The sequence below is a fragment of the Schistocerca nitens genome, chromosome 9, assembly GCF_023898315.1.
Source record: "Schistocerca nitens isolate TAMUIC-IGC-003100 chromosome 9, iqSchNite1.1, whole genome shotgun sequence".
Lineage (NCBI taxonomy): Eukaryota > Metazoa > Arthropoda > Insecta > Orthoptera > Acrididae > Schistocerca > Schistocerca nitens.
In genome coordinates this window covers 83,119,014-83,135,973 of record NC_064622.1, presented here as the reverse complement: position 1 = coordinate 83,135,973, position 16,960 = coordinate 83,119,014, and the positions used below count along the sequence as shown (strand labels likewise).

The window sequence follows — 16,960 nt, the reverse complement described above, 5'->3', positions numbered from 1 at the left end:
ACGAGGGGAAGTTAGTTCTTGTCAGGATATTGCTTGCTCTCTGTACAGTTCCACTGCCTGCGTAGCACTATGCCTACCTTCAACAACAACAATAAAAGAAACATTATGTTGATGCAGTTTGTAGGAAGGACAGCCTTTACTGTATGCCTACTCTACACAACAGTATTTAAAAGGACTAAACAACTGTACTAAATGTACCCGTACATAATAAAACAATATTGCTGTTACTGTTCTGCTAACTTACATTCTCCATAGATGTGTAGCATTTCTACCTCCTCTTCGCTGGTGTACGTTCTACTCACCCAACTCTTCAACTGACGATGGTTGACGGAATGACAGGTGTGCATTCTACTTATGTTTACATTTGTCCTCTGTCAACGTCATCACGTGGATGTGTTCCATTACTCTGAGTACCTGCACTAAGCGCTAGGAGTGTCAACGTCATTGTTGTGTTATGTAATTAATGACGTTGTGTTTCAGTGAATGGTACACTGTGATACATTTTTGAATAGGTCTTTAGGAGAGGAAATGAATTACCGAATAAAAAATACAGTGTGCCATTTAAAAAAGTCATACCGCTGCACATATCTTCGTAAAAAAACAGAGCTACAATGTAGGTAATCACACTGATTGATGTCCCCCTGATGGCTAAAGAACATTTGCTTGAAACATTTTGTAATATGCATCCGGACAAACAGTTATTTAGGGTGGTCAAGATAAATGGGACATGTATATACACACATGTGCACACATATATGTCAGGCTTGTCTTAGGTTTTGACATGTGCTAAGGTGCAATTACATCCACATGATAATGGCTGAAATTGCAATAGTGGAATGAACCAATAAATAATTTTACAGTTAGAAAGTGACCATGATGTCATGACTGTGAACCCTAGCTACGAGAAGTTTTGTTTTGTTTTTGTCAGAAGTATGTGACAGCTGAACTGAATCTTCCTCTGTTTTTCATTATCTTTGTGAAAAAAAAAATGTTTCTTTGAAATCTTTTGTGGCAATTATGTGTAAGATTACTGCTATGTATATAAAATATATAATCTGAATTCTGTTTTTTTATTTATAGGCTCTGAAGTTGAAGGATGGCACTCATGTCAGAAGTTTTTACTGCAAATTGTGTGGAGCTAGCTTTAAATACGCAGCTCTTCTCAAGCACCATGAAAGTATCCATGTGAAGGAGAAAGACTTTCATTGTAAATTTTGTAAGAAAGTAAGTATTATGAATCCATTTCTGTAACTGTTTGTGACATTACAGTTTGCAAAATACTGTTACGTTTGATACAGTACAAACAACCAAATTTACTGTACTTACCAACTGCTGAAAAACATAAATAGAATTGTAAGAACATCGTGTATCTTTTGTCTTTACTTTTTGGAAACAACATAGCGTGTACCGCATATGTAGTGGAAGTGAAAATAACCATTCTAGAAGTTTGCACTGTGATTTCAAAATTCATTCAGTAGTGAATACCAGCCCTTATTCTGATTTGATTCACTACACCATGCTGTAAATTTAAGGACTGCTAGAAAGTTCTGGTAGAATATAAATATTTTATGAATAATAGAGACAAGTCACTGAAAAGCGGAAGTATAGATTTGTCTGCTAAATCTCCCCCGGACAACTTTTCCGAAACTCGCAATTTCGTAAACCACCACTCCTTTTTCTCCATCCAGCTTCCTTTCCATTCAGCCATTCTACCAGGAAAAAAAAGCTAGTAACCCATAACACCTTTTATTTGTGTGTTCTTGTTCCTTTGCTTTGTAAGTAGATTTTTTATCTATCCAATTACTTAAATTTTGTTCTTTGTAATATGTGGCTTGTGAAAATACGCAGTCTGCAACTTGTCAGCTAATAAATAATAAAAATCACTGACCTTTCCTTTCTGGTATTTCACTGCCCCTTCACAAGCAATTTATTATTCAAGATCGTTCCATTTGCTTACAATAATTAGCAATGTTGAATATGTGTTCCAAGTGACAGCACAAATTCGTTTTTGGACAGTGTTCTGCTTTCATTGTACTTCCATATCATTTCCAATTTATTTGTCACTGAAAATGCTTTTTCCACATTTTGCACACCCATTGCTTGAAACTTTAAACTCTGTAGTGTATGGGAATGAAAACATTGATCACTGATAACACATTTTGTCACAACGGGGCAAGTGACTTGAGGTGACTTGGCTTGCGTGAGTAATGTTATCGTCAGCTGAAGTCAGCAATCTGGCTAGGTGGGATGTGTGTATGTGTCCCCCCCCCCCCCCCCCCCCCATCCCCCCCTCCGCCCCAAGAGGTGGAGCCCTTCCACACCCACACTGGCATGATGACCAACTCAAAAGGTCTACTGCCATCTCTGCATAAGGGTTGGTTTTCACTAATGTGAGATGTCGCAGGATGTGGGTACTGAGATGTTTGCGTACGTCGGCTTAAGGTTAACCATTAATACGCGCTCATCCTGAGATAGATTGGGTCGAAAGTTTGAAGGGCAGAGGAAAAAGTGCCAAGGCAAGAGCCAAGGGGAAAAAACCTCTGTGATAGTTAGGTCAGGTGGTAAGAGCAGTAGCGGATTTTTTGCTGCTTGTGATAGGTCATGCAAGGATAGGCTTTGTTAGTAGTGGGTATCATGTGTGTCGATACCTTTCACGGTGTGCGGTGCTGTTGCTCAGCGGCTGGCGCAGGGTGACGGTGTTGAACTGTCGGTCAGCGTCATCAACCTGCAACAGTTAGGTTTATCATCATTGTATGTGCGATAGCTCATATATCAGATGGACAGGGTAGGGTGATGTGGGCGATTTGATTGTGCGTCGTTGGGCGAGCTCGTCAGTTTCCCTGCTGTAGCCTGTTGGTTGGCTCTAATAGCAGCTGGTATTTCCAGTCAATGTTTCTGGTATGCAGGGGCTTGCCTACGTTTGTCGCTTGTTGGTGTATTTTAGCTTGCCACAGTTGGTTATGCCCTGGCTAGTAATGTCTTTGGCCGCTTATGCTTCCACCTATGGTTGTGATCGTAGTTTCCCAGAGTAAGGATGAAAGGATTGTTCGAGTGTCTCGAGTTCCTGCATAGTCGTGTGGCGTCCCACACAACACACCCACTCACCACAGGGACTACACAGGCGCCCACAACTGTCACCCAAACAGCCAACACACAAGCCAGCCGTCACCAGACACCAACACAAGCATCAGCGGCCGCCAGCACGACCAACAGCTCACAGGCCAACACGCCTAACATTATCTCAACATTCTGGAGAATAATGGAGACGTTATTCCCCAGACTCACAGCCACCGAAGTTCATGTCGGGCTCGCTCAACTGGACTAGCATCCAAGCCACTATCACACCACTTTTCACACCACTACATGGATAATAGACTACACCAGCCCCGAAATGTAGATGCTGACATGAACTCACAGATCCTGTTTTGGAACGCCAATGGGATCGCAAACAAAAGAGCTGAAATGGTCGCGTTCATGGAGCGAAAGGGTATCCGAACTGCCCCAGTGAATGAAACACTGCTTACGCCTTGCAAGCTGCTGAACATCCCAGGCATTTATTGTACCGACCGAGCGGATGGCAGGAAGGGAGGCGGCACAGCAATCATCATACAAAAAGACACAGAACACACGAATATCGAGCTACCTGCGCTTGAGAGACTAGAGGCCACGGCCATCAGTGTCAAGTTCAACGGAGCCAACACCGCACTGGTATCGCTGTACAGTCCTCCTAGAGACACAATAACACGTGATATGAGCACAGTTCTCAACATAGCACCACGGGTAATCGCTGCTGGAGGCCTAAGTGCAAAACACCCCAACTGGAACTCACAAATACGTACCTCCAATGGCAAGAAACTATATGGACACACACTAGGGCAAAACTACATTATACTTGGGCCAGACACCCCCACGTTCGTGCCTGCACAGACCTGACACAGGCCAGACATGCTAGACATAGCCCTCATCAAGGGCATCACATGCACACTCAACCTTACGGTTGAAAATGATCTGGACTCGGACCAGATGCCTGTAATACTGCACCTGGAAGAAACTCTTCAGGATTCAGAACCACCCTGGATACTGAACTACAAGCGCGCAAATTGGACACTGTTCAAGGAAACGCTTGATAGTCGTATTTCTGACACCCACGAAATTAACAACACACATCAAATTGATGAGGCTGTGGAGGCACTTACTGCTGCCGTCCAGGATGCAGTGACTGACACCATAACACATACAACACCAAAACAACACTCAAAAGCCTGCCCCAGAAGATCTTGGGCCTTATCTCAATCAGGAACTTCCTCAGGAGATACTGGCAGCATATCTACATCTACATCCATACTCCGCAAGCCACCTGATGGTGTGTGGCGGAGGGTACCTTGAGTACCTCTATCGGTTCTCCCTTCTATTCCAGTCTCGTATTGTTCGTGGAAAGAAGGATTGTCGGTATGCTTCTGTGTGGGCTCTAATCTCTCTGATTTTATCCTCATGGTCTCTTCGCGAGATATATGTGGGAGGAAGCAATATACTGCTTGACTCTTCGGTAAAGGTATGTTCTCGGAACTTTAACAAAAGCCCGTACCGAGCTACTGAGCGTCTCTCCTGCAGAGTCTTCCACTGGAGTTTAACTATCATCTCTGTAACGCTTTCGCGCGCTGCTCTCCGTTGGATCTTCTATATCTCTCCTATCAACCCTATCTGGTACGGATCCCACACTGCTGAACAGTATTCAAGCAGTGGGCAAACAAGCGTGCTGTAACCTACTTCCTTTGTTTTCGGATTGCATTTCCTTAGGATTGGGTTCAAATGGCTCTGAGCACTATGGGACTAAACATCTATGGTCATCAGTCCCCTAGAACTTAGAACTACTTAAACCTAACTAACCTAAGGACATCACACAACACCCAGCCATCACGAGGCAGAGAAAATCCCTGACCCCGCCGGGAATCGAACCCGGGAACCCGAGCGTGGGAAGCGAGAACGCTACCGCACGACCACGAGATGCGGGCCACCTTAGGATTCTTCCAATGAATCTGTCTGGCATCTGCTTTACCAACGATCAACTTTATATGATCATTCCATTTTAAATCACTCCTAATGCGTACTCCCAGATAATTTATGGAATTAAGGACAGTTGCTGACCTGCTATTTTGTAGCTAAATGATAAGGGATCTATCTTTCTATGTATTCGCAGCACATTACACAGTCCCCTGTGGCACACCTGAAATCACTCTTACTTCGGAAGACTTCTCTCCATTGAGAATGACATGTTGCGTTCTGTTATCTAGGAACTCCTCAATCCAATCACACAATTGGTCTGATAGTCCATATGCTCTTACTTTGTTCATCAAACGACTGTGGGGAACTGTATCGAACGCCTTGCGGAAGTCAAGAAACACGGCATCTACCTGTGAACCCGTGTCTATGGCCCTCTGAGTCTCGTGGACGAATAGCGCGAGCTGGGTTTCACACGATTGTCTTTTTCGAAACCCATGCTGATTCCTACAGAGTAGTTTCCTAGTCTCCAGAAAAGTCATTACACTCGAACATAATACGTGTTCCAAAATTCTACAATTCTACAACTGATTGACGTTAGAGATATAGGTCTATAGTTCTGCACATCTGTTCGACGTCCCTTCTTAAAAACGGGGATGACCTGTGCCCTTTTCCAATCCTATGGAATGCTACGCTCTTCTAGAGACCTACGGTACACCACTTCAAGAAGGGGGGCAAGTTCCTTCGCGTACTCTGTGTAAAATCGAACTGGTATCCCATCAGGTCCAGCGGCCTTTCCTCTTTTGAGCGATTTTAATTGTTTCTCTATCCCTCTGTCTTCTATTTTGATGTCTACCATTTTGTCATTTGTACGACAATCTAGAGAAGGAACTACAGTGCAGTCTTCCTCTGTGAAACAGCTTTGGAAAAAGACATTTAGTATTTTGGCCTTTAGTCTGTCATCCTCTGTTTCAGTACCATTTTGGTCACAGAGTGTCTGGACATTTTGTTTTGATCCACCTACTGCTTTGACATAAGACCAAAATTTCTTAGGATTTTCTGCCAAGTCAGTACATAGAAATTTACTTTCGAATTCGTTGAACGCCTCTCGCATAGCCCTCATCACACTACATTTCGCTTCACGTAATTTTTGTTTGTCTGCAAGCCTTTGGCTATGTTTATGTTTGCTGTGAAGTTCCCTTTGCTTCTGCAGCAGTTTTCTAACTCGGTTGTTGTACCACGGTGGCTCTTTTCCATCTCTTACGATCTCGCTTGGCACATACTCATCTAACGCATATTGTACGATGGTTTTGAACTTTGTCCACTGATCCTCAACACTATCTGTACTTGAGACAAAACTTTTGTGTTGAGCCGTCAGGTACTCTGTAATCTGCTTTTTGTCACTTCTGCTAAACAGAAAAATCTTCCGACCTTTTTTAATATTTCTATTTATGGCTGAAATGATCGATGCAGTACCGTATTTACTCGAATCTAAGCCGCACTTTTTTTCCGGTTTTTGTAATCCAAAAAACCACCTGTGGCTTAGAATCGAGTGCAAAGCAAGCGGAAGTTCTGAAAAATGTTGGTGTCTACCGCCACAACTAACTTCTGCCGTCGAATATATGTAGTGCTACACTGGCATGCTTTGTAGGCACAAAGATAAATACTGGCACCAAATCCTCTGCGTCAGTAAATAAATTAAGAAAAAGGTGGAAGACGAGCTTTTTTTCTCCGCCCCGAGTTTCGACCATTGCATTTTCATACATTATCCAACGAAGTAAATAAAAATTCTGTATTGTTCATCTTCGAATGTAGCAGCATTTCAGTGTACTATGAAAATCTGACTGGCAAGACTGTTTGGGATGTTTGTCAAAATGGCCAACTTTACTCGTCAATATGGCCAACTCTACGTTCTGAATTTTTTCTTACCTGTGAGAAGAGGTGGTTGCTAATAGGAACTTTTATGAATTGTGAATCGCATGCGGTATTCTCTTCACCATAAGAATAATATGAATATAAACATTTTGCCACGTATTGTTTCGTGTTTGCTGCTATCTCATTTAAATCCTGTCTGCCTAGTAAACTACGAAACTAGAGTGAGACAACAGCAAATGCGGAAGAATATACATATCATATCATGTCATGTTTATATTCGTATTATTCTTATGCCTAATAGTGATACAGTCAGAAATGAAGCACAGCAATTGACTAGGTTTTTAAATCTAAGATGACTCTAATTTCTGTGCCGAATGTAATGTACTAAAGAGGCGCTTGCAAAGATTTTCAAACGGAGAAAAATTTTCGCTAAACTCTCGTTCAGAGCATCTTCTATCATACACAGTCTATTATTTGGTTCTTGTTGATCATTATCAAAGAAAGCAGCAGTGTAAGTAACAACAAATAGCAGTCTCTTGCCATTGTTTCGCTAAGGAGACGATTCCGGTAGCGCACACAAAAGCAAGCCATGCCGCGAGCGGTGACAGGTCGTAAACACGCATTATCAGAATGCGACAAGCAATGCATGACACAGTACAGTAATGAATTTTCAGCTTAGAGTGACGTAAACACCCATAACAAAGAAAACGGCGCTTATCAGATCAAAGAAAAATAAGCAATCAATTCAAACCAGACGAAGCATGTGAAACCCGTATAAATACAGACGGAGCGCCTGACGCATAGCAATGTCCACCTCGTAAAGCTTAACTGCTAAGCTTACGACTCGAACCAAACTACTGTAGCTGTATTGTCATTCATTCGACCTAAATTGTGTCTCATATTACAATGGACCAACTTTGTTTCGTTTTGGAGATGCGGCCTACAACTTTTCTCTCCCCTTGAATTTCGAGTCTCAAATTTCAGGTGTGTCTTAGATTCGAGTAAATACGGTAACTGCTTTATAATCGCTGATACCCTGTTCTGCGTTAACTGTTTCAAATAGTTTGGGTCTGTTTGTCACCAGAAGGTCTAATATGTTATCACCACGAGTCGGTTCTCTGTTTAACTGCTCAAGGTAGTTTTCAGATAAAGCACTTAAAAAAATTTCACTGGATTCTTTGTCCCTGCCACCCGTTATGAACGTATGAGTCTCCCAGTCTTCTTCTTCTGTAGTGGTATATCCAAGGATTGGTTTGCAACAGCTACAATGGCAGCTTGTCTCCATTCTGTGCGTCTTTCAGCTTTTCTCTTCATTTCTTTATAGGTGTTACATCCCACATCTTTCACGATTTGATCCATGTACCTCAGCCGTGGTCTTCCTCTTGGTCTTTTTCCCTCGACATATCCCTCTATGATTGTGTTCAGGAGTCCTTTATGTCTTAATAGATGGCCTGTAAATTGCACTCTTCTTTTAACAATGAAACTCCAGAAGCTTCTCTTCTCACCTGCTCTTTCCAGAACCACTTCGTTTGTGACCTTGTCGATCCATTTTATTTTGAGCATGCGTCTATAGCACCACATTTCAAAAGAATTTAGCTTCTGCTGTTCCTCTGTCCCGAGAGTCCATGTTTCACACCCATAGCATGCCACACTCCACACATATGATTTCAAAAATCTTTTCCTGGTTTCAAGGCTGATGCTCTTAGATGTTAATATGTTTTTCTTCTTGTTAAAAGCAGCCTTTGCTTGAGCTATTCTACTTCTCACTTCTGCCTTGCTCCTTCCATTCCTGGTAATATTACTGCCCAGATAAGTAAATTTATCAACTTGTTCAAGCAGTTCATTGCCTACATGAACTTGGACTTTCACTTGATCTTCTTTGTCGCATGCCATTACTTTTGTTTTTGCTTTATTAATTCTCATATTATATTCTTCACCCATAACTTTATCCATTCTATTCAGTAGGACTACAAGATCTTCTTCACTTTCAGCCAGGACAGCTATATCATCAGCATATCTTATCATATCTATTCGTTGGCCATGAATTACTACACCTGTCTGTGAATTTTCCCTTACTTTTTTCAGCGCCTCTTCAATGTATACGTTAAAGATAACAGGGGATAGTGCGCAACCTTGTCGGACACCTTTCCGTATCTGCACCTCTTCTTGTTTTGTCTGTCCACGGATAACTGCTGTCTCGTTTTTGTACAGGTTCCATATCATTTTTCTATCTTTATGGTCTATTCCTACTTTTTTGATTACCTCAAACATCTTATCCCATTTAACATTATCAAAGGCTTTCTCTACATCTACGAAAGCTATGTATGTTTTCAGGTTCTTATCTAGTCGTTTCTCTATTATTAGTTTTAGAGCAAATATTGCTTCTCTGGTTCCTCTATCTTTCCGGAATCCAAACTGGTCTTCGGAGAGTGTAGCTTCGACTTTTTGTTCTATGCGTTTTAGGATAATTGAGGTTAATATTTTAGAGGCATGAGTAACTAGGCTGAGTGTCCTATAATTTTCACATCTTGTAGCATTTGCCTTCTTTGGAATGGGGATCATAATGTTTTTCTCAAAGTCTGTAGGAATTTTACCCTGCTCGTACATGTTGAAAACAAGATTATACAACTCCTGGTTCAGTTTTGATCCTCCAGATTTCAGAAGTTCGGCTGGGATATTGTCTATACCAGGCGATTTGTTGTTTTTCAATTTTTTCAGAGCTAGTTCAAACTCTACCTTTAATATAGGTTCACCTATGTTGTGTGCATCTACTTCTGTTTCTTCTTCCATGATGTTTTCAGACAGGTCTGGTCCGCTGTACAGTTTTCCTGTATATTGTTTCCATCTTCTTGCAACTTCATCATCGTCATCCAACATATTGCCATTTTCATCCATCACAGCCCTACACTTGTTTCTTCTGTCTCCAAAGCAATGTCTCACACATTTATAGGCCTTGTCGATATTTCCCTTGCTCATGTTGTCCTCAACTGAAATACAGAGATCATCAAGGTATTTTTCTCTTGCTTGTTTTGCCTCTCTGTTGATTCTGTTTTTCAGACTCTTGTATTTCTCTTGGTCTTCCTTCTTCACAGAATTTTTTAATTTCCTTCTTTCTTCCATCATATTTAGTAGGTCATTAGTGATCCATTCCTTCCTTTTCTCTGTCCTTTCTTTTCCTATTACTTCTTCTGCTGCTTCTAAAATACCAGTTTTTATTTTTTCCCAGCTGCTTTGGATGTCATTGCAGCCCTGTGTATTTGTTTTCTTGCCTGTTTCTAGTTGATAGTGCTTCAGTGTATTTTCGTTTTTCAGGTTTGTCAAATCCCATTTACATGTACTTCATCTTTTAATGTTCTTGAATTTTAGTTCAGTCATCATCATAACGAGTATGTGGTCACTTTCCACAAAACAGCCTGGATATGATCTGCTGTCTTTAACTTGGTTTTTAAATCTTTGCTTCACTAATATGAAGTCAATTTGGTATCTGTTGATGTCACCAGGCATTTTCCAAGTATATCTTCTTCTTGGATGATGATTAAAGAAGGTATTTGTAATGCAAAGTTTATTTCTTTGGCAGAATTCTAAAAGTTTATCCCCTCTTTCATTTCTTAATCCTAATCCAAAATTCCCTGCCACATCCTCTTCTTTACCTTCCACAACAACGGCATTCATATCTCCCATGATGACAAGGTTTTCAGCTCCTTTAATTCTGCCAATTACTTCTTCAAGGTGGTCATACATCATGTCGATTTCATCATCCTCGTGCCTCGTAGTTGGCATGTATACTTGGATTATGATTGTGTCTCTTGGTTTAGTTTCCAATCGGACATAAATTATCCTCTCACTATGTTGAACAAATCATTTTACTCTTAACCCCATCTCTTTATTGAGGATAATTCCCACTCCTGCAACCCCGGGACTGTCTTGTGCTGTTCCAGTGTGTATGATTCTGTAATCCCCTGACCAAAAGTCGCCAGCGTTTGGCCATCTCATTTCTGAGACTCCCAGTACATCAATATCCATTCGTTTCATTTCCATTTTCAAGTTTTCCAGTTTACCACATTTAAGAAGTGAGTTGACGTTCCATGTTGCTATCCTTCTTACATTAATGCTTTTGGATTTTGGTATCTCTTTAGTTGTCCCCACCCGGAGATCCGAATGGGGGACTATTTTACCTCCGGAAAATTTAACCAAAGAGCTTTCCATCATAAGCTGTTGATACTTGGGATACCCGCCCGGGTCTTTAATGGAGTGGTTTCCCGTTGCCTTCTCCATTCTATGCCGTTGGCCACCTTGTGGCTCCTCCGCCTTTAGGAGCAGTTTCCCACCCCAAGGGTAAGAGAGTGCCCTTCCTTCTAGCCGCTCATCCACCCTCCTAGAAGGCCGTTGGCACTTGATAGAAGGTAATCTCCTTATCCCGGGAGATATTCGGCTCAGTAGAAGTATAGGTTGGAAATGGAAGACCCCTAGCCCTCGAAACCTAATAGCGTCAGGGTCGGAAAAAAAACTCGAGTTGGCCGAGGGTGGCCAAATAGGAAAGATAAAAGTGAGGAGCCTGGCATAAGTAAGTGGAAGCAATGCCAGGACTCAGCCAGGACTCAGCTCGGGACCCCGTGGTCGCCAGCCACGTACTCACTAGGTGTGAGTCCGGCAAATTAAAATCTCCACCCAGAACTGTAACATGGTGGGGAAATCTACTTGAAATATTTTCCAAATTATCCTTCAGGTGCTCAGCCACAACAGCTGCTGAGCCAGGGGGCCTATAGAGACATCCAATTACCATGTCTGAGCCTGCTTTAACCGTGACCTTCACCCAAATTATTTCACATTTCGTATGTCCGTCAATTTCCTTCAATACTATTGTACTTCTTATCACTATAAACACGCCTTCCCCTTCACTGTCCAGCCTGTCTCTGCGGTATACATTCCAATCTGAGTTTAGGATTTCATTACTGTTTACGTCTGGTTTCAGCCAACTTTCTGTCCCTAGTACTATATGGGCATTGTGACCGTTTATTAATGAGAGCAGTTCTGGACCTTTGTATAGGTGCTCCTGCAGTTTACTATTAGCATATTAATATTGTTATTCCCTGTTGCATTTTGCCTACTCCTACCTTGCCGCGTCTCGGGAGGCGTCTTGTCGGGCCTAGGGAGGGAATTCTCTAACATAAAAAACCCACATGTGCACTCCACACATACTCCGCTACCCTTGTAGCCGCTTCCGGCGTGTAGTGCACGCCTGACCTATTCGGGGGGACCCTACATTTCTCCACCCGATAGCGGAGGTCGAGAAATTTGCACCCCAGATCTCCGCAGAATCATCTGAGTCTCTGGTTTAAGCCTTCTACTCGGCTCCAAACCAGAGGACCACGATCGGTTCTGGGAACGATACTACAAATAGTTAGCTCAGATTCCACCCCGCGAGCGAGGCTTTCCGCCTTCACCAATTCCGCCAACCGCCTGTACGAACTGAGGATGACCTCTGAACCCAGACGGCAGGAGTCATTGGTGCCGACATGAGCAACAATTTGCAGTCGGGTTCACCCAGTGCTCTATCGCTGCCGGCAGGGCCTCCTCCACATCTCGGATGAGACCCCCCGGCAAGCAGACAGAGTGAACACTGGCCTTCTTCCCCGACCTTTTCGCTATTTCCCTAAGGGGCTCCATTACCCGCCTAACGTTGGAGCTCCCAATAACTAATAAACCCCTCCCCCCCATGTGCCTGCTCAGACCTTGCTGAAGGAGCGGCCACATGTCCACTCACAGGCAGAGCGGGCGATGCACATGGCCAGCCTCCACATTGACCCTCCGCCTCGTGCACCGCGAACGCCGCTGAACCCGCCACTCCCCTTGGGGAGAGGGTGGCCCAACCGCGCCCGGTACCCGCAAAGATGTCTCGACAGCAGGGACAGTGGGTGAAGCATGTAACACCTGGGGTGTACCATGCGACACACCAGACTCCCCACTGTCGCTACACTCAGAGGCAGCAGCCTGAAGACGGCTGACCGTGGCCATCAACACGTTCAGCTGTTCGCGAACAGTGGCCAGCTCCTCCTGCGTCCGTACACAGCAGTCACACATCCTATCCATCCTAAGAAATCAATTTACTGTAGAGAGTTAATCAACTTTTAACTAGACTGCTAATTCACTAAAGGTGGCTGATTGTTGACTAAACTGTGGTTGCTAGACACTTCTTGTAGAAAACAATGAAAATAGCACTACCTGTCTCTGGACTGTGTTGAAAACAAACACTAGTACTACTGGCACTATGGTTGACAAAGGGACTCTCTCTCTCTCTGACTGTATTCAAAACAAACACGAAATCTATGGAACACCATTACTAGCACTCGACAATTAAAGCTTCCTAAAAGCAAAAACACATGGAAGAAGAAGTGACAAGTAAGAAAAATATAGTTAATACTTAAATTAAGGTAGTAGCTCGCTGCACAGCAGACGTGAAGCAGACGGCAGTTACGACGACAACACATACCAGGCGCCTGTTCTATAAACTGCACGTCAACAGACTCCAGGGTATAATACGGGACAAAATACGGACATTTAAAAATGAACAATGGGGACAAAAACTCACTGGGCTAGATACCACATGTCCTGGTGTGTGGAAGCTAGCCAGACACTTCACCAGGGAGAAACTTTATATCCCCACGCTACAAGGATCAGACGGCCCAGCTTACTCTGCGACAGAGACGGCAGGCATTATGGCCACAACACTTGCAGCGTCTTTCATGTTGAATCTGGCTCCTTCACATCCAGTATTCACACTTGAAACGGACCAGGAGGTTACACGACTTGTAGCCCAGCCCAGGCGCGATGAAATTAGATGCACTAGCACCAATGAAATTACATGGGCTATCAAACATACCAATGCTAGGAAAGCCCCTAAGCCTGATTGCATTCAAAACTGTGTCCTCCAGGAGTTCACGCATAGAGCCATTGAATACCTTACACACATAATGAATGCTATCCTATAACACCAACACTATCCTGACTTTTGGAAGGTAGCCAAGGTCCTGATGTTCAGGAAGCCAGAGAAAGACCACTCCCTCCCACAAAATTACCGACCCATCAGTCTGCTGTGCTCGCTCAACAAGATTGTGGAGAAGGTAATATTAAAATGCATCACTAGGCACTGCATCGCCAATGACATCCTAAGACTGGAGCAATTCGCCTTTAGGAATCACCGCTCGACAACACAACTACTCCTCTGCGCAGTCAAACATGTAACACATGGCTACAACATGAACAAAGCCACAGGGGCCGTGTTCCTGGACATCAAAAAAAGCTTTCGACTGTCTCTGGCACAATGGCCTTATACACAAACTAAGCGAAGCTGGTTTCCTAGGTGGACTTGTACGTCTCATACACTCACATCTCACGAACAGATGTTTCAACACTGACATGCAGGGCAAACAATCAACACAACACGGTATCGAAGCCGGAGTACCCCAAGGAAGCATCTTAGGGCCCATCTTGTTTAACCTGTACTTTAACGACTTCCCAGCAACACAAAACATGACGTTAGCCATCTACGTGGATGACACAGCCATCCTTGCACAAGATTGGAAACCGTCAAACATTAATTCACAAATACAGATGGTACTCAGAACTGTTGAACCTTGGTTGGAACAATGGTGTATTAAAGTAAACGTTGACAAGTGCGAAGCAGTTCTGTTTACACGCAGACCGAAACTACTGCGGAAACATCAACACAGTAGACAGATGTTTCCGAGAGAAAGTCAGATATCTCGGTGTCTGGCTGGACCGGAAACTTACATGGGGGGACCTCATCGAATACATTGCCAACAGAGTGCACGCGAGGCTCAAACAACTCTACCCAATGCTCAACAGGGAAAGAACACTGAATAGGAGGGTGTCGAGGTCCATATACATCTACATCTACATCTACATGATTACTCTGCAATTCACATTTAAGTGCTTGGCAGAGGGTTCATCGAACCACAATCATACTATCTCTCTACCATTCCACTCCCGAACAGCGCACGGGAAAAACGAACACCTAAACCTTTCTGTTCGAGCTCTGATATCTCTTATTTTATTTTGATGATCATTCCTACCTATGTAGGTTGGGCTCAACAAAATATTTTCGCATTCGGAATAGAAAGTTGGTGACTGAAATTTCGTAAATAGATCTCGCCGTGACGAAAAACGTCTTTGCTTTAATGACTTCCATCCCAACTCGCATATCATATGTGCCACACTCTCTCCCCTATTACGTGATAATACAAAACGAGCTGCCCTTTTTTTGCACCCTTTCGATGTCCTCCGTCAATCCCACCTGGTAAGGATCCCACACCGCGCAGCAATATTCTAACAGAGGACGAACGAGTGTAGTGTAAACTGTCTCTTTAGTGGACTTGTTGCATCTTCTAAGTGTCCTGCCAATGAAACGCAACCTTTGGCTCGCCTTCCCCATAATATTATCTATGTGGTCCTTCCAACTGAAATTGTTCGTAATTTTAACACCCAGGTACTTAGTTGAATTGACAGCCTTGAGAATTGTACTATTTATCGAGTAATTGAATTACAACGGATTTCTTTTGGAACTCATGTGGATCACCTCACACTTTTCGTTATTCAGCGTCAACTGCCACCTGCCACACCATACAGCAATCTTTTCTAAATCGCTTTGCAACTGATACTGGTCTTTGGATGACCTTACTAGACAGTAAATTACAGCATCATCTGCGAACAACCTAAGAGAACTGCTCAGATTGTTACCCAAGTCATTTATATAGATCAGGAACAGCAGAGGTCCCAGGACGCTTCCCTGGGGAACACCCGATATCACTTCAGTTTTACTCGATGATTTGCCATCTATTACTACGAACTGCGACCTTCGTGACAGGAAATCACGAATCCAGTCGCACAACTGAGACGATACCCCATAGGCCCACAGCTTGATTAAAAGTCACTTGTGAGGAATGGTGTCAAAAGCTTTCCGGAAATCTAGAAATACGGAATCAACTTGAGATCCTCTGTCGATAGTGGCCTTTATTTCGTGCGAATAAAGACCTAGCTGCGTTGCACAAGAACAATGTTTTCTGAAACCATGCTGATTATGTATCAATAGATCGTTACCTTTGAGGTGATTCATAATGTTTGAATACGGTATATGCTCCAAAACCCTACTGCAAACCGACGTCCATGATATAGGTCTGTAGTATGATGGATTACTCCTACTACCCTTCTTAAACACTGGTGCGACCTGCGCAATTTTCCAATCTGTAGGTACAGATCTATCGGTGAGCGAGCGGTTGTATATTATTGCTAAGTAGGGAGCTATTGTATCAGCGTAATCTGAAAGGAACCTAATCGGTATACAATCTGGACCTGAAGACTTGCCGTATCAAGCGATTTGAGTTGCTTCACAACCCCTAAGGTATCTACTTCTAAGAAACTCATGCTAGCAGCTGTTCGTGTTTCAAATTCTGAAATATTCTATTCGTCTTCCCTGGTGAAGGAATTTCGGAAAACTGCGTTCAATAACTCCGCTTTACCGGCACAGTCGTCGGTAACAGTACCATCAGCACTGCGCAGCGAAGGTATTGATTGCGTCTTGCCGCTTGTGTACTTTACATATGACCAGAATTTCATCGGATTTTCTACCAAATTTCAAGACAATGTTTTGCTGTGGTACCTATTAAATGCATTTCGCGCATCTGTAAATTTTAGCCAATCTTTGGGATTTTGCGTTCTTCCGAACTTCGCATGCTTTTTCCGTTGCCTCTGCAACAGCTTTCGGATCTGTTTTGTGATAAGATATTCATCCTACTACCATGAACATATACCGTATTGACTCGAATCCAAGCCGCACTCGAATCTAAGCCGCACTCGAATCTAAGCCGCACCTGAAAAATGAAACTCGAAATAAAGGAAAGAAAAAATTTCCGAATCTAAGCCGCACCTGAAATTTGAGACTTTAAATTCAAGGGGAGAGAAAAGTTTTAGGCCGCACCTCCAAATCAAAACAAAGTTGGTCCATTGTAATATGAGACACAATTTAGGTCGAATGAATGACGATACAGCTACAGTAGTTGGGTTTGAGTCG

The 16,960-nt window shown here is 43.1% G+C and overlaps 1 protein-coding gene across 7 annotated transcripts in view; it reads left to right on the top strand.

Annotated features, from left to right (window-relative positions):
• The window catches only part of LOC126203475 (zinc finger protein 420-like), a 164,757-nt gene that overhangs the window by 82,633 nt on the left and 65,164 nt on the right, over nucleotides 1-16,960 (top strand). For all 7 annotated transcript variants that reach the window (XM_049937799.1, XM_049937795.1, XM_049937794.1 and 4 more), the window contains one exon: nucleotides 1,081-1,224. In XM_049937799.1, coding sequence (XP_049793756.1) covers nucleotides 1,081-1,224 — 144 coding nt within the window. The remainder of the gene's footprint in view (nucleotides 1-1,080; nucleotides 1,225-16,960) is intronic.